We start from the raw sequence: 23804 nt of genomic DNA, 5'->3' as shown, positions 1-23804 counted from the left end.
GCTAACAGGTGTCTAACAAGCCTTTCTACATATCATGGAAATTGTTTAAAATTTTAATTCAAGTAAGATTGTTTAGGCAATATTTGAAATGTATGGGCTAGTCATCATCTATTACACAAATTTTCCTAGTATTTTTTTTTTCTAAAAATTGGAACTCTTTTCACTTGTGACAGGTCTTGTTTTTAATCTTAGAAAGAGTTTTCATTGTCATAGTGAATGTTGCAGATAGCAATGATAAAACCTGGGGATGTCCAGTAGCATTCCAGCTAACCTTGGATGTCTACATCTTAAGTGATGCATGACCAAAGCTTCTGCTTCTGTGATTCACCTGAGACCACTTGATAAACACCTGTGAGTAGACAATCTCTCACAGGAAGAAGATAATTATAAAGCATTAAGTAAGTGCATGTGCAACAACAAAAATATCTAAATGATGCTGCTTGCCCATCACCAAAATACAGATGAGCTAAGAATTCTGTTAGCCTTCAGGGTTTGCTGCTGACTTCATATGGGTGCCTGATAATCATTTCATCAGAAAAGAAACTAAATTAAGCACCCGTTTAGCAAATCTTTGAAAGCACCCTTAAAAGTGTAATACAAGATCAGCTTTGTCCTTAGAGCCTTCTATGATGCTTGCTTAGCAGCCAACCAAAGATCATCCTACACAGGGGATACTTAGGTGATAAAGCTGCCCAGAGTGGTGCAGGAAGGAAAGAGTCATGGTCAGAGCGCCACTACACATGTACATATTTCTACAAGTTCAACCATGCCAGACCCCAAGGGGACAAAGGGCAATGTGTTGCAAGCTAGGGTGTGGACAAGGCCCCAGGATTTGGAAAAGGCGAGTAGAAAAGCTACTGGAAAGCTGCCTTGTGAATTGTTTATTAATAAAGCTACTTAAGCCAGTTCTACACAGATACATTTTACCTAAACCAGGAAATCTGTACCAATAATTATGGTATCGTGAAAACTGATGCACTGTTCCATGAGCAAACAATAAGATCCTATTTTTCCAAATTGTGATTATTTTTTAGTTTAGAAAATCAAAATTAACCCAGGTTAAACTATTGTTTTTGGTCCATACCAGAAAGCTAGGATTTTAAAATGATGAGACAAATAAAAAAGCAATATCCAGAAGAAAAAAAAAATCACCTAAGCCTAAAACTTACATTGTAAGAAAGTGCACTCTGTTGCCACGTGGAGATACTTGATAGGCTCAATCCATTTCTAAGGATTTGTATGCCATGCCTAAAACAAACCCATATGTAAAGTATGGTTGTGTTTCCTACCTTGTTTTTGAAAAATGATACTCTGAAAGACATTTTCCTTTATGCAGTGGAGATTGCTACTTCTTCTGTACCCAAAGAATCCAGACCCTTAAGTCCTCTTTGCTGTAGTATGATCTACCACCATTTTACAGCCTCTTCTCATAGTCATAGGGGAAGGAGAGTGGTCACACTCATGTTGGTTACACTCATTTCACATTTCTGTTCCAACTTTGTGTACTTCAAGATGTGTTTGTCCAGAGATCATGGCCTGTGACTCTGTGATTGTGCATCTGGATGGAAGAGTCATAGCTTCTAATTGTATTCCTTAAACTCTTCATGACAATGAGTTTATTAAAGAAATCCCTTGCAGGTATGGAAAAGGGGAATTGAACCTGACTTTTTAGTTAAGAGAGGTAACCAGTTCCTCCTGCCATTTTCCCTGCAAAATAGTAGGTGGTTGTCTTCTTGATTGTTAGAGAAGTCAGTGTCTCTTTTTGGGGGAACCATGTGAACCATGTGAATTCATGTGAACCATGAATCATAAATGAAAGAAACTGTTTCCCATGGGGCCATACACACAGCAGTAAAACTTGGGATATTAAAACTTCTGTAGACGCAGTGAGTGACCACTAAGCAAAGTGAATCTGAGTCCTGCAGACCACATGCTGGGAAGCTTATCATTTGCAGCCCCATCTCTGCTCATGAAACACAGTTCTCCTCTGCTTGTTTAAAAAAGCTGTCTGTTAGCTTGAGTCTGTGGAGTTTTATCAGCCTGTTTCTCGTCCAGCATTGCAACACCTCGGGTACCTGGGGTTACAACACCTTTGGTAGTTACAGCATCCTGAAGATACTTCACCCTCACTTCTCTCCCCAGCATCCCCTGGGAAAATGAACACTGTAAAAGCTCAAGTGTGCATGTCTACCCAAAGCTGTAGTGAGCAGGAGCTGTGATCAGAAAGCAGGCAGGATGTCTTGCCACAGACCTTCCACTTTGAGAGGCTATGGCATGTTATGTTATTGTCCCATAATATATTATAGTTATCATTACAATATATATATAATATTGTCCCATTAGGAGTTTCAATGTTGGACTCAGGTTCTCTGTGACTGAATAATGAAGGACTTGAGGTTGATGAACCACAGCACAGGGCATCCAGTCTGTAAGTAGTGAAGTTTGGGATGCTGTGGGGGTGCCCCAGAATAGTGGGACTTGAGAGGGAAGAGTCCTGGAAACCAAGCTAGCAGGTCTGCAGAAGCTGGTGGTGGGGACTGCTGCAGCAAGGGGAGCATTCACAGCCCCTGAAGAGGAATTTCTGTTTTTGCTGGGAAAGAAAACACACTGTAAAAGCAGATCTGCGCTGCAGGGATAGCGCTGACTGTAGAAGTAAAGAACGGTGCCTCTTGCCAAGTTTTTATAGACATCATTGCTGAGGCAGTGCAGCAGCATCTCTGCTTATTTTGCTAGCACGTGCATGCAGTCTGGCATGGTTTTAAAAGGATACAGGGCTTTAGTTCCCCATTATTATCCCTTGGGATGGTGCTGGCTCTTGTGCAGCGTAATGAGCATGGTCCACTACTGTACAACTTGACCTGATTTCATCAGAGTTGCATCTACAGCTGCACCTTTGCTGAGATGCATAGTAGGTGTCTACATAACTTTTAACCTGACATTTTATTGTTCTGAAATAGAGAAAGAGTCATTACCTCAGACTTCATTCAAATTAGGCTGCGGCATATGTTTTGGAGTCTTTTAGGCACCAAGTAGTAAATTGGAATACAGGAAAGTTATTTGAGACAATTTCTGTTTCCTGTTTTTTCATGTTTGACCTGACTTATGGAGAACAATTAAATTTGAAACAGGCATTTATGATAGATCCAATCTAGTTGTAAGTACTTTTTGGAACAGTTTTGTCTTTCTTTTACAGTAACTTGCTGATATTTATATTTGTGTTTTATTATTGGAAAAAGGACTTCAGACATGCCTGATAAGAATGTGATCATTAGTGCTTTGAGTATTCACAGGAAAAAACATTCAATTAATGTGGAAAAAAGAGTATAAGAAACTTTGAACATTTCTTTAATTGATTATTTATGCATTTTCACTAGAAGTTAACCGCAATCTTTTTTCAAAAGATTTTTCTTTTTTGTTCTGAGATTTATTTATTTAGCTGTAGGATTTCCTTAGGCATCTAGATTTTGAACCAGATACTTAGCTTTGACCATGCACTGACAGTGATGACTACATCAGTTACTGAAGGATATCTGAAATTTTAAGTTAAGATTACTGAAACAGAGAGAGTGCTTTCATGAGTGAGTAAGCTCATTGTTGATTTCAGTGGAAAGGGGAGTTGTATACAAAACACAAATCCTCAGAGGTGATAACAAATGAGTCCTGAGTATTCACCAGCTTCCCAGCTCACAGTAGAAGTATTTCAGCTAGAATCCAATAAAATATTTATAAATATTTCATTTCATTACTAACTACAATGAAACACTATTTTTATTCATATCTTAATGTATATCTTTGTTTTAAAAATGCAGCCAATATTGTTCTTCATGATCTTGTACAGCAATGTCATGACATTCCCACAGTGACATTCCTCCTACTGGAGGAATGTGTATTTTACTGTAAAGAGATCAACTATTATTGCTTACAGAGTTATGAACTGCACGTTCTTGTGATTAGTCATTCTTAAAACAGGGTGCTCTGAACAGACACTGAAAGGATATCCAATAGATACAGCTTCTCATTTACAGTCCAAACATTCTTTCTGCAATTGCAGAAAAGAAAGATTCCTTTAAAAATTCCCAGTAGTCTAGGAGTGAATCACTGCAAATCTCACAGAGTTCTATGACTAGAATAGAAAGAGTCCTGAGGTTACACCTGAAACAGAGTTTTGGGGAGTAGCATATTGTATTACTAAATGACTCACTAGGCCAGCTGTGTTTATATATATTGTGCAATTAAAAGTTAGTGATCTTTCTCCTGATAACAATGGAGTATGCTGTACTCTGAATTCACGAGTCACATTAAAAAAAAAAAAATCCTATCTTTGGCCATTGTCCAAAAATGACAATGGCAAGTACATGAGCAAGTGGTGATTTGTCTTGCTCAGTCTCTGGAAGACTCCTTTTTTTGAGTTCTGTTATTTACAAAGTAATAGCAATGTTGGGCAATAATCAAGCATAGAGAGCTGACGGTATTAATATAGCATTGACGGACTGGAAACCAGATGGTCTGTCAGATAATGAAGTATTATCTGGCAAGAGATTGTTCCTGAAAGCCAACATCCTCACCTATTTAGCACTCTGGAATGTCGACATATCAGTTACCACATTCATGAGGTGGTATGTGTTGTACTTTAGAAGCTATCCCTAGAAGAGGCTTTTTAATTCAAAATTACTGCCTGATGAGAGGGTAAAAGTGCTATTATTATAGCACAGCTGGATGAGAATAATATATAGCAACATGTGAACCATACATTAAAAAATTGAGTTAAAGAGGAAAACATAATAGGCTACATCCTGATTTCTGTCTAACCAAAGCCATAGTTTCATGAGTATTTTAGACCAGCACTGCCACCAGAAGAAATGACCTTATATGCTGTTTGCCCAGAGTTGTATGTTCCCACTTTGTGCCATGTTCTCCTTTGTGCATTTCTGCACCTGTTTTTGGGTCATGGATTGGTTTACTGAGTGGGACAGACTTCTTCCAAAAATGATTTGTATAATCTCTATTGGATATTGTAGCACTGAAAAAGCAAAAAAGGCACACTTTTGGTTGTTTTATGTTATTTAGGTAAATTGTTTTCTAAGTGTTGTAAGTGAATAATGCCAACAATGATGGTAAAATATTCCTCCTCTTAAACAGTAGTTATTTTCAGAATATGTATTACTTATCTTGAAGAATATATTGCAGACTATTTTCTTTCTATCCAATAGTATTATATACCACTTTTTCTCCTTCAGGTGAGCAAAGGACTTCGTAGTCATGATTACAGAAAATGTCTTATGAAAATAAAAGCTGTCTACAATGGACGGGAGTTTGAGAGCTGAGGTCAGCTCATTTTCTATTGAGTAACTGTGAAAGCAGTAACAATGGCACGTTGAATTCAGGCTAAAGTTGTAAACTACAGTCCTACTGATAACAGTCTTACCAATTCTCTGTGATCTTCTCTTTAATAAGCCATTTTGTCATGTTGCTTTTATATATTTTACAGTCCACTTTATGCCAGAATCCCTGCCAGTGACCAGGAAAGTATCTCCAAACACTGGGCCCTGTCCCCACAAGCCTTTCAGCTGCCCCTGACTGTTGTGTTCTCTTCTGTGCCTGCCCAGGTGGCAGCTGCAGCAGGTGGGATTTACCCTATTTGCCTCCAACAGCTCTGGCTATTGAGTTCTGATTTCACCCACATTTGGAGTAAACTAGCACTGCCACCGAAGAAGTAATAATCCCTTTCCCAGTTGCTCTGTCCTGTCTGCACACTATGCCTTCTTTTCAGCTGGCAAAAAGTCTGTGTTCCTACGTGATGAGGCAGAGAGGGGGAACCCTTCTGGATTACCACCAGTTTTGTTGTGTGTGTGTTTTTTTGTTTGTTTTGTTTGTTTGTTTGTTTGTTTTAATGCCCAGTTGAATATTAGCCCAATCATTTTTCCACTATGGGACTTCATATGGGCTAAAGTACATTTGTGGTATCACCAGGCCCGGTTATCTTGGCAGGGTGAATTTTCTGTCTGCCAAACAGATGACAGAATTCAGAATTTCACTGATGTGAAACTAATACTCTCACATTTGCTGAAATATTATCAGTTAAAGTCTTTTCTTTTTTGTCTTTTTTTTTTTTTCCTCAAGGTTTGTTTGGGAATGCTTCAAAGACATCGTTATCTCTGGAATCAAATTTGTAATTCAGCCCAGCCCTTAGTATTTCTGAGTCAAGGAGGGAACAATAATTAAGAGCGGGAAGAGTTTCAGTTAAATAAAAACAAAGAAGCCACATAGTTGAAGTTAAAATAAGCATTTACAGTCAGTATTTTGATTCCTTCCTGGTGAACATTTAATAAAATTGGCAAGTGAGTCAATTAACACAAACACTGGTGGGACAGCAAATTAGAACAGGTATTTGTTGTAAATTACACCCAATTACAAGGTCATCATAAAACTAATTGCCTTTTCATGTAGGCAAATACAAAGTCATGGGGTAATCAGAATTCATATTGTATTTGTTATATCAATAATGTAAAGGGCAGTGTCTTGGGAAGCAGTAGTACCAAAAGAATTAGTAGTTAAAGATAATTATATGAACATGAGCTTATAAGACTGTAGTGTAGCAAAAAGGATCACTCAATCTTAAAGTTTAAAAACTGCTGTGTGCAACTAAAGAATAGTAAGGAAGTATTGCCTCTGTCCATGACTTTGGTAAGACAGCTGATACAGTACTGAACACTTCAAAGAAAATGTGAAGACACTAAATTAAGTGATACTGAATTGAATCAACACTTCAAGAAAATATAGATATGCTGTAGAAATTTGAGAGCACCAGAAAACAGCCATGGGAGGAAAATGAGCCTTGTGTCATAAAGTTCAAGGGGTTAAGTTTTTCTGGTGGTGAAAGGGAATACTGAGAATTTACTTGATTGTTCTGTATTTTTCACCTATGGAAAAAGTTTTCTGACACCTATGAATTCAAGGTTTTTAGACTCATGCCAGCCACAGTATCAGCTCAGCACAACCAGTACCTGGGATGTTTAGCAATTCGGCCTTCAAATGCAGTTTCCTCTGAATGTAAAAAAACACTGGAACAATCAGCTAGAGGGGTTTTTCTTGGGGACTTTTGCTGGAGGGACATTACCTGAGTCTTTGCAAATATTATTTAATGTAGTTTCCAGATGAAAATGTGTATCATTAAAATGATAGATCCTAAAGGATTCATTCTGAATTTGTCCTTTAGTGTCCTAACTCAAACCCCTTCTTGAATGAAGCTTTGAGAACAGGAAATCTTGCACTGCCCTAAACTTACTATAACATTTGCAGGTTTGCATTATAGTAATGATAGTACTTACATCATGCTTCAGAGCTTCAGCAAGTCACTGTCAGGGATCAAGATGGATTATTTGTTCTTAATGCACAAATGACTAGATGTATGAGAGGGAGGGTTTTTTTCCTTCTTTTTAAGCAAGATTGGATACAGATGAAGATGTGATAGCACAGATTTGTCCTTCGAGGTGAAAAGGAAATCCTTTTGGGGAGTATGGTTTGTTTTTGAAGGGTCAGAGTCTTTTTACTGTTCGCCAGTGAGGAATTTCTGCCTCAGTCTGGGACTATCACAAATTCCTTGTTCTAGGCATCCTCTCTGTCTCTTTCCGTCTGTTCCACCTATCCTGCTGCTCAGATTCTCTACCTTCAAGATCAATGTTGTCTTTAACCTGTATGAGAACAAATATAGCAAAGTGAAATGTCTTGTAATCCCTATTGAAAATCTGTTCAGTCAGCCTGAACAGAATTTCAAGCCATAAATATTCGATGTTACTCATCCATCACAAATTTGACATTTCAGCTTCTTTTGCTCTTGTCCTGTCATCTCCACATATATTTCTTTCTTTTGGAAGAAGATTTCAATTTCAGAAGAAGAATTCCACTGTTCCCAGCCACCTTGCATTTCCTTTTTGAATTCCTCTCTCCACTATTCAGTGATCTGGCATACAGTGTGGTCATACTGATAAGCATATTAGCACAAATGACTGTGAAAGACTGTGGTATAGAAATGGAAACAAGCAGCTGGGGAAAGCTGTGTTGGGAAGGTGTAGGCATTTCTAAAAGAGGGTACGCTGCTGAAGAGAACCTGCCCTATAACAAGTAGTTACTAAATGGAGCTATTAAATGTGTTCCAAATCTTTCTAACCCTGTATCTAGTCATAGATCTCCCTTCCTGTGTTAGGCATCCTTATGCTCTCCCTTCCACACTGCTCTGTCCACATATATGGGTTGCCCAGATTATTGCTCTTTATCATTTTCATTATACGTCCTGGTATACTGCTTTTTTTTTTTTTTCTTTCCCTGTAAAATGACTTAAAGTCTCATCTGAGGCTGAAAAAACTCTGTAGGCTAACTCACTGCAGTCCCAGCCTTATTGCCTTCAATATCTTTGCTATAGTTCTTAAGAATTTAGGGTTTAATTCAGTTTAGAATTTAGACTGAAATATAAATGAGGTCTTACCCGTCCAATGATTCACTTTGCCAGTCTAAGCACATACAACAAGAACTACTTGACTCAGCAAATAACAAATTTAGTTAGTCATCTGGTGGTCAGTGATGTGTTATGCTACTGGAAAGAAAGCTGGTGCTAGGATTTTCTTTTTTCTTTTTCCTTCTGCTTTTTTTTTTTTCAAAGGAAAGTGTTGGATCAAGTCCAGGCAATTGTAATATATTGATTTAAATGTAACAGGTTGGCAGAAATATTTCAGGGTCTGGGGAGTAAGAGACTATTTCTTCCAAGGCACTCATTCTCACAAGCCTTTCTTTGTAACAAGTAATAGTTTCATACCATCATTTTAAAGCAAGTAAATGAAACTTATTTTATGGTATAATGTCATTAAAAGAATTTTAACACAAAAGTTGATTGCACACAAATGGTGGACGTGATAATGCTACAATTTTTAATCTTTATTTTTACCTTAGAAGATAAAAATCATGATTACTGTATCTAGTCCTTCACTGAGGGAATCTATTGCTAAGTTTTCCTCTTACTCTCTTCAGCTCTTGTAGCCTAAGCTTTATTTGCAGTACGCAAAATTTTCAGTGACAGTGGGCCAGTCCATTGAATCAGTCCATCCACTTACAAGAAAATGTTTCCAAATGCTGTGTGTTCTGAAAACATGAAAACTGAGGAACCAGTGTTTTCTTTAATAACTGATGAAAATAAAATGTTAGTGATTAGAATCTGTGTGGTTTTACTCGATTTGGATGTATCCCACAGAAGTTTTTTAAAAAAATTGCCAAAAGATAATCCATTACTGGTGGGTTATTTCCTGGACACTGACATGTGAAAGATCCAAGAACATTCTGCAGCTTCTCACAATTCTGTATGTGTGGAACTGTGTGCAGCTACAGATGTTTCCACTGCCGCAGAATTCGCTAAAATCTGCCAGGGAATTTGGCCCAGATGTGCTATAGAATTACAATGACCCTGGTAATAGTGAAACTTTAAGCAGCAAACACCAGATGTCCAGTAAAATGGTTAAAACCGAGATCCAAAGCATTTTTTTTACCACATCATCACAAACAAGTATGGAGTGAATAAGCTGAAAATCTCAAGTAATACTTCATTATTCGTCATCTCTAAGCTGATTTTATGTGCTTGACTTGTTGTGATGTAGTGCCGTTTGAGTATAACGTCTTGTAGGAAGGCTGCGTTCCCAGAGGCTTAAATAATTTTGAAAAATGAATTAATTAGATAGGTATCTACGCTAAACTTAATACAAAGCTGTAGTTTTCTCCTTACCTCCTTTCTCTACTCATTTTACTTGAAAAGTTATTCTGTCTGTGTGTGTGCTGTGCTGGCTTACCTGCAGACAGGATAAATGAGCTGCTGCTAGTGCCAGCTATTGTAGTTCTGCTTTAGCTCAAATGGTAGCAGGCTCGAGCTGCAGTACCAGGGCTCTGTGCACTACTACATCCTGAGTCTGTATGTGGAGTGAATGTGCTTTTCCTACAAACTACAGGTATTCATTACATTATGAGGCACTGCTTTATGCTTTGTGGTTTCTGAGGGTTCCACGTGCAGGGCAGACCCCAGAGATGATGGAAAGCATTACATTTCTCTTTCCACTCTCTATTGGTTATTTATGATTTCTTGTATCCTCAAGAGTAAGTTTTATACACTCATTATCAGAATGTACATTTAGCCATTTTTTTAAGTATCTCTAAACAAAAAAAAAAATGTTTCTGTTATAAATCCTGAATCAAAATGTACAATGTTTTTCATGTAAGACTGGTCGTATTTGTTAGTGGTGTGTGTGTATATATACATGTTTGGGGCAATAGACATATGTCAGTATTCATAAGCCAAATTCATTGAAGTGTGTTTGCTTAATCCTTGAACGTAGCAGTAGTCTGCTCTGCTTTGTCTCTGAATAATTTATGGTACCAAACTTTTTTTTTTTTTTTTGGAACTAAGATCATGGGCTTCATAGATAAAAACTGAAGAAAAATAGGGAAATGGAACCACAGTACAAAAAGCTGCAGGGGTCTTGAATACGTAGAGAAGAACTAAGGACTATGTAGTCTTTGAAAGAAAAGAGGTAGTTATGTTTTCTAACTTCACTTAAATCTTCTTTACAAAAGATGTAGTATAAATTCTATTAAAATGCAGAGGACTACTTTGACTTCAGTAGGAGTTGAATCAGTGAAGAAGAGTCTATAGCTTTGTTACTGTTACTCACTTTTACCCATGAAAGTGTAGAAATTTGCTTACTAAAGAGTGTTCTTCCCAGGAAGAAAAGCTTATCTTAAACCAACTAGTGCATCATGGCACAAAGAAAGTTAAGTTGAACTGCTTTAAGAAATACTGCTTCTCAGGAATTCATGATTTATCTTACTTCTTAAGTTATGCAACTATCTAAATAATTTTCAGCTGGTTTCAGGTGATGTCCTTGTGTGAATTTTATAACCCAAGGGAGACCACAAGGCTGTTATCAACACTATTGAGTTTTTATACTGTACTGTCATTTTTACACAGTTTCAGTACAAATCATAAATCTTATGGGCTTCTTTCTTGAACTGCAGGCACATTTTATTAAAGCTCACTGACACTTCCAGGCCTTTCAGCATTATTAATTTACAGCAAAGCACAGCCCATAGAAGGATCTGCTGTGTTGCGTATTGTTATTGGTAGCATCTGATGCCTTTTAACCTGGCATTGCCTCCAGACCCCCAGAGCTCATGACCACTTCAACACCTGCTCCTTCAGCATCTCCTGCAGCTACAGCAGCAACCATTGCAGCTTGAGCTCTCTGCTCACCCTTGCCTTGCAAATCTGCTCATAGCAGACTTTATTTTCTTCAGCAGCAGCTTGCCAGGTGCAGGTTTGCAATGAAACTGGTGTTGTGGCTGCTTGTTACCCCAGTCAAAACAAGATAAATGTGTTCTTGTGTCCTGTCTAGTTTTACTGTCTGTAGGGATGGTTTTCACGTTTCTCTCTGTACAGCACCAGGTGATCATTTAGTCATAGCTAGTGAACTGTTGTTTATACTCACTTTGTAATGGTCTCTGATGATGGCGAATGAGGAAGAAGTGTGATTGCAAATTGCAGTTACACTTACAGACTGTGAGATCATGGCAAACCATACTGCTGGCTGCAAAGGTGCAGTGATAATCTCTGGCTAATGTAGCTGACTCCTAAACACTCAGAGCTGATTGCTGAGCAAGCCTAATGGCATGCTTGTGAGCTAGGCAAGAGAAAAAAAAAATAAAAAAAAAAAAGATTTCTCTTTGTCAAATACAGAGAAAATTAGAGATCTAGAAGAAAAGCAAGTTTGATCAAAATTTACTTTTTTGAGATATATAAAGGTATTATGGTATTACTACTATTTCAAGTTATATAACACAGAAAAGTTATACTAAAAAAATCACACTGTGTGCTGTAAAATAACTTGTGTTGCTTTTACTTGGATTGCTGTGTGAAACATTTTGTTCATTTGTAAAGTGAAATACTCTGCATGCTTTTAAGAGTAATCTGGGAGAGAGGACTGGTTTGTTTTGTTTATTCAATGCCAAAGTGGCAAAATTTCTTTTCTGCAGAAGAGTTCAAGTTGAGAAGGGTGCTGGATCAGAAGAGTATATTGAGAAAAAGAAAACATTTCAAAAGAGATGTTCAAGTTAAACCTGCTGAGGCAGGTATGCTGCTCAAAGAACAACTTGCAAGTTGTTTTTTTTTTGTTTGTTTTGTTTTAAATTCAGTAGAAACTGCCACATCACTGAGGCACAGACTCCATTACTTTAAAAAAAAAAAAAGTGTCAAGTTTCTTTACAGATGTCTATGTAGGTGAAGAGACTATTGACAGGTGAGGCATGGCTACAGAAAATAAGAGTATATCACTAAATAATAAATAATAATAATATTAATTAAGACAACAACTTCTACATGGTTCTTCCCTTCACACATTTGTCTTTCATGTAGATCTGGTCTTAGAAGGTGTTCATATCTCTGCACCACAATCTTCTAGCAGGTTTTTCATTGGTAACCACACTGACGCGTAGCACTGGTCTAAAGCCTTGCAAAATCTTTCTATTCTTTCAGCAGTCAGCTTTGGTTGGATTTCTTTGGTAAATCTTTGCTAAGTCTTCTTCATTTCTCAGTCATTTAAACTTACCTCATCTGTCATTCCCTTTGAGAGACTCAGAGTGAAGGTTAGTTACCTCTCCAGACAAAGTAATAACATGGCATTATGGTGTTTTATCTTAAAAACGGTGTGAGAAGTACGAGAGGAATGTCATCACAGCACAGGAGGTATTGAAAGTGGAATCAGTTTGGACGCATTGCTGCAGATTGCCTGAAAAGGGAGCTTTCATGTTCAGAATGTATTGTGCTAAAAAATGAAAATAGGTTTGTTTCTATTAACTGTCAACTCTGTTTGTTCTTAGATCGGAATAACATTGAGGAAAAGGTATTAATCCGTATGGTATTTTTAGGGCGTTTGCGCATGGTGCATGAACAATAGGAGGTATCCTTTTGGGCATGGTTCCAGCATCCATGACAGTCAGTGTATAATGAAGGCCTTCATGTGACGGAGTTTTCTTAAACAGCATAGCCCAGGCTGAAACAAAGGATCGGGGCTCGGTTTCACACCAGTTGCACCACACCAGCCCTCTGTGATGGCATCCTGGAGGTGGTGGAAATGATCCATGTCACTGGCCCAGTACCTGGCACTAACCGCAACAACTTTCTGCCTTTTTTGAGGAGCAATTTTCTTACTCCCATGTAATAAAACTCTTTCTAATAACTTTCTTAATGAAAAATTCTGTTACTGATTTCCCTCATAATGATTAACTCCTCGTGAGTGAAGAGAGGCTTGCGACACAACCCACTTTCAGTGACACACAGAGGTATTTTGTCCTTTGACAGGTAGCTGCCACGCGTGAGTTTCCTCATGCATCTGTATAATAACACCCTTCACTCCCAAGGTACATCTATACACCACCACTGTCTGCCAGATGGAAATCCAACTCCCAGGATGTGTATGTATTCATGGTGCTTTTCACTACCTTAGTGGTGCTACAAATACCTCACACTTTGTGCGTATAAGACTGTCTCACTCTACTGGTTCAACTATCAACAGTATTCCTGTTACAAAATCATGAATCTTTTATGATTTCCTGCTAGAAGTACTGTAAAGGGAGTAAGAAAAATACACCAAAGGTCAAGATACTAAAAGACGGAATTAAATTAATTATTATGTGCATGTATATTTTTAATGATACCTTTTTCTTTTTAAAGCTAAAAAAATCTGCCTTGAGACTTTCTTGAGAAACAGTAATAATATGTAAATTTTTTAGTCAGTTAAAAACATTATAAAACTACTAGCGTAGTTTTTACTTTTGACTTCAGAAGATCAATATGTTTATGAATCCAAATTATTGCAGGCAAAATTTTGCACCTGCACTTATAGTTGCCTGCAGTTCAGTTTATTTAAGTATCTACATCACTGATTGCATCTATAAATTAAAAACATTTAAGTAACCTAAATTACAAGCACAAATAATTGCAGGTGCAAAACCCATGCACAGATAAAATGATCTCTGAAAGTTGGTCCTCTAAATCTCATTGGAAGTTATTGAGTGTATCGTGAACCTAGAGTCCTCCTGGGAGAGTCACTAATCTATATAATGACACTGAAAGCCTCTTAAATCTCATATTTAGCCAGCAGATGGGAAAGAATACATGTAGTCATGTAACTCCCTGGAGATTACACATGTGGATGTTGAAGAGCATAACTTATTCCAGTGAAGTTTAGCATTAACTTGCAATCAAAAATTTCCTTCCTGAGACACATTCTTTCTGATGAAATTAAACTGTTGTACTTTTATTGAGTCACTACTGATCCAAGTAGGGCGCACTCTCAGGGCAAGTACAGAAAATTTTGCTAATCTCATGAATTTTCCTTTAATGAGTCATAGCATCAGTTTAACACAGACAAATGCTGTCAGTCTCTTCCAGAAAACCCATCTAGTTATCTTCTCAACTACTTTATTTTATTTTATTGTCAGAAATAGCACAGAGCTACAAAGCCTGTTTTTATCTGGTATCAAAACTAAAAGTGAATCATTTTCTTGCATTCTTTACCTTCAAGAGACGTATGTATGGAGCTACTTTAAAACAGTGACTGCTTCCTGTCGTACCAGTTACAGCAGTACTGTTAGCAAAAGGGGGGGAAGATAAATTCTCTTCTAGTGTTTGAACAACTAAAACTCCTACTGAACAAATGAAGCATTCTGCCAGTTCTGACAATCCAAAATGCAATGAAGAATTTTTCTGTTTCAGAAGCTCTAGGCAAAGCTGTTTTGGCATGTCTGTATCTTATTTCTATTGCAAACAAAGGGGCAGTTACAGGGAAAGTCTTTTGGAGAAGAAAATGCTGTCAGTCATAAGAAATGAGACATGTAGACCCATTCTGCAGCCTAGCAATTTTGTAAGAACCTAGACCATCTGCCAGTGATAATAACGCTTCCATTTGCAGCGATTTCAATGGGAATTGCATCAAACAGACCATGGGTAAAATTGATCTTTCATTCATTGGTGATGGGGGCCAGAATGCAAAAGTGTTAAGAAAGAAGAGGCAAAGGTGACACCAAGCCCTGCAGGGTGCACTTTGCTGCTCCTGCTGCTGGGGAACTGCAGAAGCAGCAGCGAGCAGTGCTTGTTGCAGCTGGCAGGGTCCTGCCTCTCCACCCCGCAGCAGTCGCCATCATCCCATATGGCCCAATTCCTCCCTTGGCAGCAGTGGTCAGTCCAGCTTTACAGCCCCAGGCACTTGCATTGCACTCTCCCCAGCAAAATGTGTCCCACAAGCAGCTGCTGCCTGCTTTGCCAACACAGACGGCTACTCCAGCATCAGGCCACCAGGCTCCGCTGCTAATGGGTGCTGGTAAATGGCTATACCAGCTGAGTACTCAGCCTAGAGGCATGCCAGGGTGTGGGTGTCTGAATGACTGACCTACTCTGAACAGCTTATGACAATCACTTCTTTAATTAAGCACACTTTCAATCAGTTGTTGTATCTGAAATAGATTTGAGTACTTAGACATTTAAAAATCCGGTTAAATTTAACTTAAGTGCATCTACTTGAGCAATACAGGGTAATAATATACACTTAATTTATAATCATATTCAAAACAAAAAGTCAGATGTTCTTTTTTTTCTTTCTTTTTTTTTTTTTTTTTTCACACACGGAAAACTGTCGAGGCTATGTTGTCCATTACAATGCAGGGCTTTAACTTCAAACTTCACCTTCCTAGGTGTTTCTTTTTTTAAATGCTTAGGTATAGTGAAACCCAGAAAGAATACAGGAATAAGTAGTATAGAGGGCAATCATTTGAATAGTGAGAAATTCTAACAAAGATCCCTTTTTTTTACTCCCACTTTTTGCTGCCATAGACATGAGAAAGGAAGGGGAAGGTATCGTCTTTCCCTCTCTTGAGGGATTTATATTTAGGTGTGTCCTGTAACTCATTTAAATTCAGAGTGCAGACTAGAAAGCCAAAAATTAGCAAGGATTTTGAACAAGAAATTGAGAGGTGATTAAAAATCATGGAAGAAAGACTCATTTCTCAGTAAGAATAACAAAGTCACATGGATGATGGATCATAATAACTTCATAATCTGACCCACATGCAGTAAATATGGTGATGACTGTCGTTTTAAATAAGTGAGGTAGGTTGATGCTGATTATTAATCCATTTCTTAGCCAGACTGATTGTTTCTGAGCCAGCTCTTCCACTGTTTAGTATTTTTCTGAAGTATCTTAAGAGTACCTTTCACTGATGGTCTCTTCCTTTTTAGCCAGTCACTTTTCATACTCTGTGTTGCCTTAACTTATTTGAGGGATTTCTTTCCTGAGTCAGTGTACTTCTAGTATCCTTATAGCTGGACTTTTGGTCTTCTTTTAGCATATAGTATAACATTAGTGTTACTGCAGCCCCACCGTAACATATAATTCTGTATTACTTTTACTTGCTGTGAAAAAAAAAAAAAAAATGTTTTCCTTAATTCCCATGTGTTGTAGCCAATGGTGATCTAGATAAATGAGAGCTCAGTGAAAAAAAAAAAAAATATGACGTGAAAATAAGTACCTAGTATTTAGTGCTGATGTCTAAAATGACAGGTATCTGTATAAGAGGCAAAGAATAGATACAGAAATATATTTGCATAATAGAAATTCAGAAGCTAACTTGGATAAGTATGTCATTAATAGCTGTCTTTGAGGTTCCTGTAGTGACATGTGTTTAACATTTGCAGTAGGATAATATACAAAACATACTTCACAAGGAAAAAAAAAAAAGATTTTTGGTTAGCAACAGAGTGTTGAAACCTGGTTTTCTATGAATGTTTCCAACCTTTAATATCTTTTCAGGTATGCCCAGCTCCGTGCCTGTTCCTGCTGAATGACACCCAGATTCCCCTATAGCATACCTCTTCAGATGGGCAAACGGTTGTAGGCACAGTAATTAGGATGAACTACATGGGTGACAATTGGCTAGTCGGTTGCTGCTCTCAAAATAAATAGCTAAATTGTTTGTCCATTTTTCTCAGCAGGAAGTACTAATTTGTGTCTGTTTTCACTAAGCACTTGATAGTTTTCCTCTAACTTCTGGGAATTTAAAATCTTTGAAATCTCCAGCTAGGTCATCATAAAGATTACTTCACACTAGTAGCATATATTAAAGTCATATTGCCCTGTTTTCAGTTGTTTCACCTTCTGATAGTAATAAACTCACAACATGTTACATACCATGCGTATCTTTTCCTTGGTGTAAATAAAATTTTAAGCAAATTTTGTTACGTTCAGGTATGTGTTCTGATTTTTTGTTTTGTTTTGTGGTTTTTTTCCTTTTTTTTTTTTTTTTAAGAATACCCAGCCTTCTGCCAAGCATGTCTTCAAAATTCCTTCCCTTTGTTGAAAGAAAAATTCTTGTAAAAACAGAAAGTTGTGCATTCCGTTTAATATAACTGACATGATCATGAAACCCAGGTCTTCTATTTGTACTTGGGATAATGCAGAGGTAATGAATGTAGAAATGGACCTAAGAGGTATTTTTTTTCAATTATAAAACAATGTGGGTAAGGGACTTAGATTTGACAGCAACAGGAGAAAAGCAATATTGTGTTCATGCCTTCAATCAGCTTTATTAGATCCTTAAAGGGAAAATTATGTGAAAGAGAGGAAGAAAACAACAAACTAAGCAAGATCCCAATTTCAGCATAATTTGGAGAAAATAACTGATTTAGGCTGGTCGTCTTGCCAGGCTGAATGACTCAAGGCTTCCAAACAAGAAATGGAAACCAGAAGGATAGCAAAAGCCTGAAAGAACAAATTGAGAAGATATGATTGACTGTAATGTTTCAAAATCAACTGCTGCAAAGATGAGTTTGGGCTGTTGCCCAGAATACAATTGAATGGTGATGTTCATTTAGACCCTTACTGCTGAAACAAAATAAGATGTAGCTGTGTTAGCTGTGTTTCTGTTAGAGATTTACTTGTTCTTTCCAATGTTTCTAGCTAGGGATATGATGTCACGTCCTCTCTCTTTTATCACATGCTGCAGTGATCGCTGCTGCTGTTCCATAATTTTGCTGAACACCAGTTTTCTGTAGGAAGGCCTGAATCCAGGTGACAATATCTTTCAAATGTGAAGTGTCATCACCATTCATTAGTTGACTTTGAAAAATTTTATACACTGTGTGCAAGTAGGCTGACTTGGTGTTATTGACCGAGGAAAAAAGAAGTATAAATCTTTGTGTGTAGTATGTACTTTCTGGCTGACATGAGAACCATTTAAGTTTCTGTTATCATCGTGTTAGTTTTGAAAAATAAATAAATAGCTAATTCTGCAAAATTTCAAATAAATAAATCCTTAATGGGCATGATTTTTAAAGCATTATTTGGAAAAGTTGAGGGCAGCTGCTCCACCTCAGAAAGAGAAGTTTCTATATGAATTTGTGCTTAATGCAAAAATTTATTCAGTTGACAAGATGTGGTGATGAGATGAGATTGTGTTTTAGTTGCTTATTTCTTTCACCTCAGTAACTTTGCTTTCTAACCTTTTTTTCAGCTTCTATTTCAAGTGAAGTAAAAAAAAAAAAAGCCACATTTCATAATTAAATACTGAACTAGTCCTTACCATGTTTACTGAATTACATATTGCATATACATATGTATATCCTCAAAGTTTTCATGTGTTTTTAGATTTCTAAACTTAATGTGTTCCATAGGAATAGATCTTAACTCCTTCCTGTCTGTTTTTCATGGTGAAATATGCCACCACAGAAGAAAAGAGAAGTAAAGCAATGAAACCCAGTTGTAGGGTCATGAATATAGCTGCTGAGCTCTGCACATTCTCCTCACTCACAGTAGAGGTTCTTCCAAGAGAACATTGTTGTGCTGGCCTTGCAGCAGATCAGCTTCACATAATATGCACAGTGATATCTCTGCACATGTATCTTTGGGTCAGGGTGGCTAACCTGGTGAGGGCTTTAAACCAGGGAAAACAGGTGGGGGTGAGAGCTACCAGCAGACTTGTGACAGAGCGATGGATGGGGCTGACAAGCAAAGGGCCTGGGGTGATGGGAACGAAAGGGAACACGAAATCAACAGATCAGGGTTTAAGCTATTACCTGAAGCAAACTCAAGCATTTTCATTTAAGCAAGGAAATACCTGCAAGGCACCATTATGAGCATAAATAAATAGCACAAACCCTGACCCTTTCTGGGAAATCAGCATGCCAGGTTCTCTGAAGTGCTTGCTCTCTCAAGCATTAGGAAGAGTGCTGCCAGCAGGTGGAGGGAGGTGATCCTTCACCTCCACTCAGCTCTGGTGAGGTTGCACCTGGAGTACTCTGCCCAGTTCTGGGCTTCCCAATACATGAAGAGACATGAATCTACTGGAGAGAGTCTAGTAAGGGCCTCAGAGGTGATTATGGGACTGGAGTGCCTTTTATATAAGGAAAGGCTGAGAGAGCTGGGACTGATAAGCCTGGAGAAGAGGAGGCTCGGGGGGATCCCTTCAATATGTCTAAATACCTGAAGGGAGGGTGCAAAGAAGATGGAGCTAGGCTCTTTTCAGTAGTGCCCACTAGCAGGACAAGAGGCAGTGGGCACAAAGTGGAACACAGTAGGTTCTGTCTGAACATCAAGCAGGATTTCTTTACTGTGAAGGTGATGGAGTACTGGCACAGGTTGCCCACAGAGGTTGTGGAGTCTCCTTAGAGATATTCAAAACCTGACTACACACGGTCCTGGGCAACCTGCTCTAGGGAGCCCTGCTTGAGCAGGGGGCTGGACCAGATGACCTCCGTAGGTCTCTGCCAACCTCAATCATTCTGTGACTCTGAGATTCAGGAGCAATGGATAATTGTTTGTTGTATTTTCAGTTCCCATTTCTCTAGAATTTTCAAACAACCCACAGCGTAGCCTGCTGATCATCTGAATTGCTGCTATTTCAACACCCAAATATGATAGAATGTTGTTATTTTTAGACACAATTATCTGCCTCTCAAGACTGCTGAAATGGCAGATCTGTTGCTCTATTCCTGCTATATCCTTCCGCTCCACATTTTCTCTGAGACCTTCAGAGACCGCGGGAATGTTACAATGTTTATATATTCAATAACTGCATATATTTCAATATATGTGAAGGCTACACTGAAAAAGCAACCTGTCCTGCTGTCTAGGTAATGGCGCAGTGGGATTCTAGAACTAACAGAGTTGTTACACTGCATATTTCTCTGCTTATTCATCTTCTAGTAATGAGAAAATCTGGATTAAGTTCAGGTCTCACTTCTCTGTAGCGAGAGCTACACTTGTGAGTAGAGCAGTGGAGTATATTTCATTTTCCATTTCCAATCATGCTGGAGTACTAGAAATTCTAAACAGGATGCCTGTTGTAGATATGCTTACAGAGTTTTAGACTGAGCTGAAAAGAAGAAAGTGTTTATAGGGATCTGTGTTCTTGTTGCTGATCCTACTTGGACCTCAATTTCAGTTTGAACTCACATTAAACTGTATGAATCACTTGCGTAAAGTTATTCAACATTTCAATAGCTTGCTGAATCAGCAAGAGTAAATTGAATATGTATGAACTGTTAAGGTTAAGCATGTATCCACTATATCTATATCGCTATATCAATATCTGTGGATATGTATATCTATCTGTATGGTTATATCTATATCTACATCTGTAGGGGTACATATACGTATAGATATATGTACATAGTTAAGTATCTATATATATATTTATGTTCCTAAGTTGAGGCTTGGGGGAAATTCAAACATCTAACTCCTTGACTGAATTCCTGAAATCTCTTATCCAAGGGCTTTCAGTATTTTGTCATGAAACCATCATTGTATAAAATGTTCAACATTTCTTTTCATCATGGACTGGAATCTGTACCTTGCTCACTTCATAGGAAGGATAAGTGATATTCCCACTCTGGAAAGTCTTAAAAAGCCTAAATATTTTATTTACATTGGAGCAGCTTAGGAAGAGGACTTGAAAGAAATGTTAGAAGAAAGGTGAAAAAGATGATAGAGCATTTGTGTTTTTTTTATAGTCAGGTGGGGAGTGTGAATTTAATTGGTTTCTTTTGATGTGCACAGGATAACTATCGGAGATTCTGTTGTGCTTACTCTTCTACACCCTGTAAAAGTATTCCACATAATAGGCTGTTTTATAAAAGTGAATCTCAACCTTTAAATATTTCAAAAGGATGCAAAAACTTTGCTTTAAGAAGTGATTTTGTCTATAGACAGTTTCCTTCTTACAGGGAAGAAGAATATGAGCTCTGAAGATGATAAGTTTTAAGATATACCTGTGTTGGCTGGCAAAGTACCTTCTTCCTCATTGCATTAGACATCATTCTGAGCTAAGCACTACCTAGGCAATGTGGAGGCCTAGCAGACAGGAACTACATCTGCTCTTACCTCAGCTGGGGTTCTTGAGAACTACCTGATGTTTAGAACATTCCCAAGACCCAACCTTATGTGTCCACGCTGGTCTTGTAAGCAGAACTCAGGCTGCCTTCAAATACCATGTGTCCTTGTAGCAAGACATAAAATTATGTTAAAGTATTATATATTATTATATATAAAATGTTTATATGTAATTATATATATATGACATTTATATATTATATATAAAATTTAGATACTGCGATGCGAAGTGCCACAACAAGTTGATCTTTAGCTTCAACCCAACTCCAAAAGACTGCAGCTATTATAAACTGAATGACTACCTCAGCAAGATACTGCCTGAATGTTTTTTCCAAGAGAAATTACATGTATTCTGTTATGTCTCTGTGAAGAGCTAACTTGTGTTTAAAATTAAGTTGTCAAACAAAGGTTATTTCATGTATTTTCAAGCATATGTAAAACTAAACTAAATTTTAAAAGATGCCTTAACCTAGTATCTGAGATGAGCATGCAGGTTTTGTATGTAACTTACTGGTCGCAGTTTTGTTTCCCAAAACAGGATGTCATGACTTCAATTTTAAATATCATTGCAATGTCAAGAAAATTAATACAGTTTAATAATACTTCCTTTTCATTTTCTTCTTTTTTCAGTATCATTACTTGTTTACTCAGGAAAGATGGACTGAATTTTTACTTATTCATTGCCTTCTTTTGATTGTCTTCTCACCAGCACATAATAGAATAGGTAGAACATTATTTAGCAGGCAAGCAAGCAAAGAAAATTTGTATGCTTAGAAATGTTAAAATGTTAGTTGCTTTATGTAAAAGTGAAAATAGAATTGGCAGTATGGCAATGAACTGTTGTTTATCCGTACAAAATCTTTTCCTTTTTTTCTTCAATAGATTGCTTGGCTTCTACAAAGGAATATTCCCTCCCATCTTAGCTGAGACACCCAAAAGGGCAGTGAAGGTAACAAAAATAATAATAATAATAATAAAATAAACATGCTTCCCCTTTTAAAATATGAGTAGAGAGAGTGTCAGCTCTAAAATATTTTATTTCTCCTACACTGATTCTCCTAAACATTAGATTCTTAAGCTTTGGCAGATTGATTCTCTGATTTTTACAAGGAGGAAACTTTCCTGTTGAATAGCACAATAAAAACTGTTCTTGATTAAGAAGTGTAGTATAAGGCTTTAAAATGCTAGGCTATTTTTGCTAGGCTATAAATATATAAACTGTTACTGAAAAACAAATTGTAATTACAGATTGCAATTAAACTTTGCAATAAGCAATGTTTATAACAGAGTACTAGAATTGATATTTTAACCTCATAATTACCTCTAATGTAGACATTTTGTTTTATTGGAAATGCCTGCCAATTTACAAAACAACTAATACTCAGAATAGTGTAATAAATGAAGCCTTTAAAGAAGCCACACCTAGTAAGCACTTACTAAGTAACTTGAAGTAGTATATCTGTAGCTTTGAAGTGCTGTCTGGAGTTTTCTTGTACTCAAAGAGCACTGCTCCATACTCTTGTTTTCTTACAGATTGAATATGTTAGTGGGTACAAGTTTCTAGCTTGCAAAGAATTTTTTGTTCCAGGTCTCTTACACTTGAAATGGATGCTAGCCTATAAAGGTGTATTCAACATCAAATGTTGATCCGATTTTCTTTTATTATCCTCTATTTCAGCTTCTGGAACATTATTTTAGTAACACTCCTAGGCAAAGAATATCAATACACCAATTTTTTCAATTATGAAATGCAAACCTTTTTTTTAGTGCTACTAAATAAGCATTTCATCTTACAGTTCTAAATCTGTCAAAGCATCCATGGTGTTATGAACGAAAGTTTGTCTTACTTCAGAACTTTGAAGTTTTCTATAGTTGCAATAAATGTGTCTCAAAGCAGTTACTGTACAGAATGTCTTGATTTTCCTTTCTTTCTTTCTTTCTTTCTTTCTTTCTTTCTTTCTTTCTTTCTTTCTTTCTTTCTTTCTTTTTTTTTTCTTTGGTGTCTTTCTAAAAAGGCTGCATATGATCTTGGGCCTTAGCCTGCAATTAATCATTCATGTTCCAATTCCTTTACAGAGGAATAGTATTTGTATTAAGTGCCAGGATGTGACCTTGTAATAGAATCCTAAAGGAGTTCTGCTAATGTCATCTTCTTGTTTGCATTAGCATTTTAGATGCCAACGATGTGTGTCACCTATCTCAAAATTATTTAATACAACTAAGCAAACTGAAATTCTATTTAATAGCAAAATGGCAGTGAAGAATAAATGTATGATATTTAAAAGCTTCCTAATGACTTGTTCTCTTCAGACTGTAATGTCTTCTTTGTCTCTTCAT

General features: G+C 37.3%; 1 protein-coding gene across 10 annotated transcripts in view; it reads left to right on the top strand.

Moving 5' to 3' along the window:
* The window catches only part of SLC25A21 (solute carrier family 25 member 21), a 253932-nt gene that overhangs the window by 201900 nt on the left and 28228 nt on the right, over positions 1-23804 (top strand). For all 10 annotated transcript variants that reach the window (XM_083837791.1, XM_083837795.1, XM_083837792.1 and 7 more), the window contains one exon: positions 22350-22416. In XM_083837791.1, coding sequence (XP_083693917.1) covers positions 22350-22416 — 67 coding nt within the window. The remainder of the gene's footprint in view (positions 1-22349; positions 22417-23804) is intronic.

The sequence above is a fragment of the Anser anser genome, assembly GCF_964211835.1.
Source record: "Anser anser genome assembly, chromosome: 5".
Taxonomy (NCBI): domain Eukaryota; kingdom Metazoa; phylum Chordata; class Aves; order Anseriformes; family Anatidae; genus Anser; species Anser anser.
Note: the sequence above shows the minus strand (reverse complement) of the source record. Positions and strands in the feature narration are given on the sequence as shown.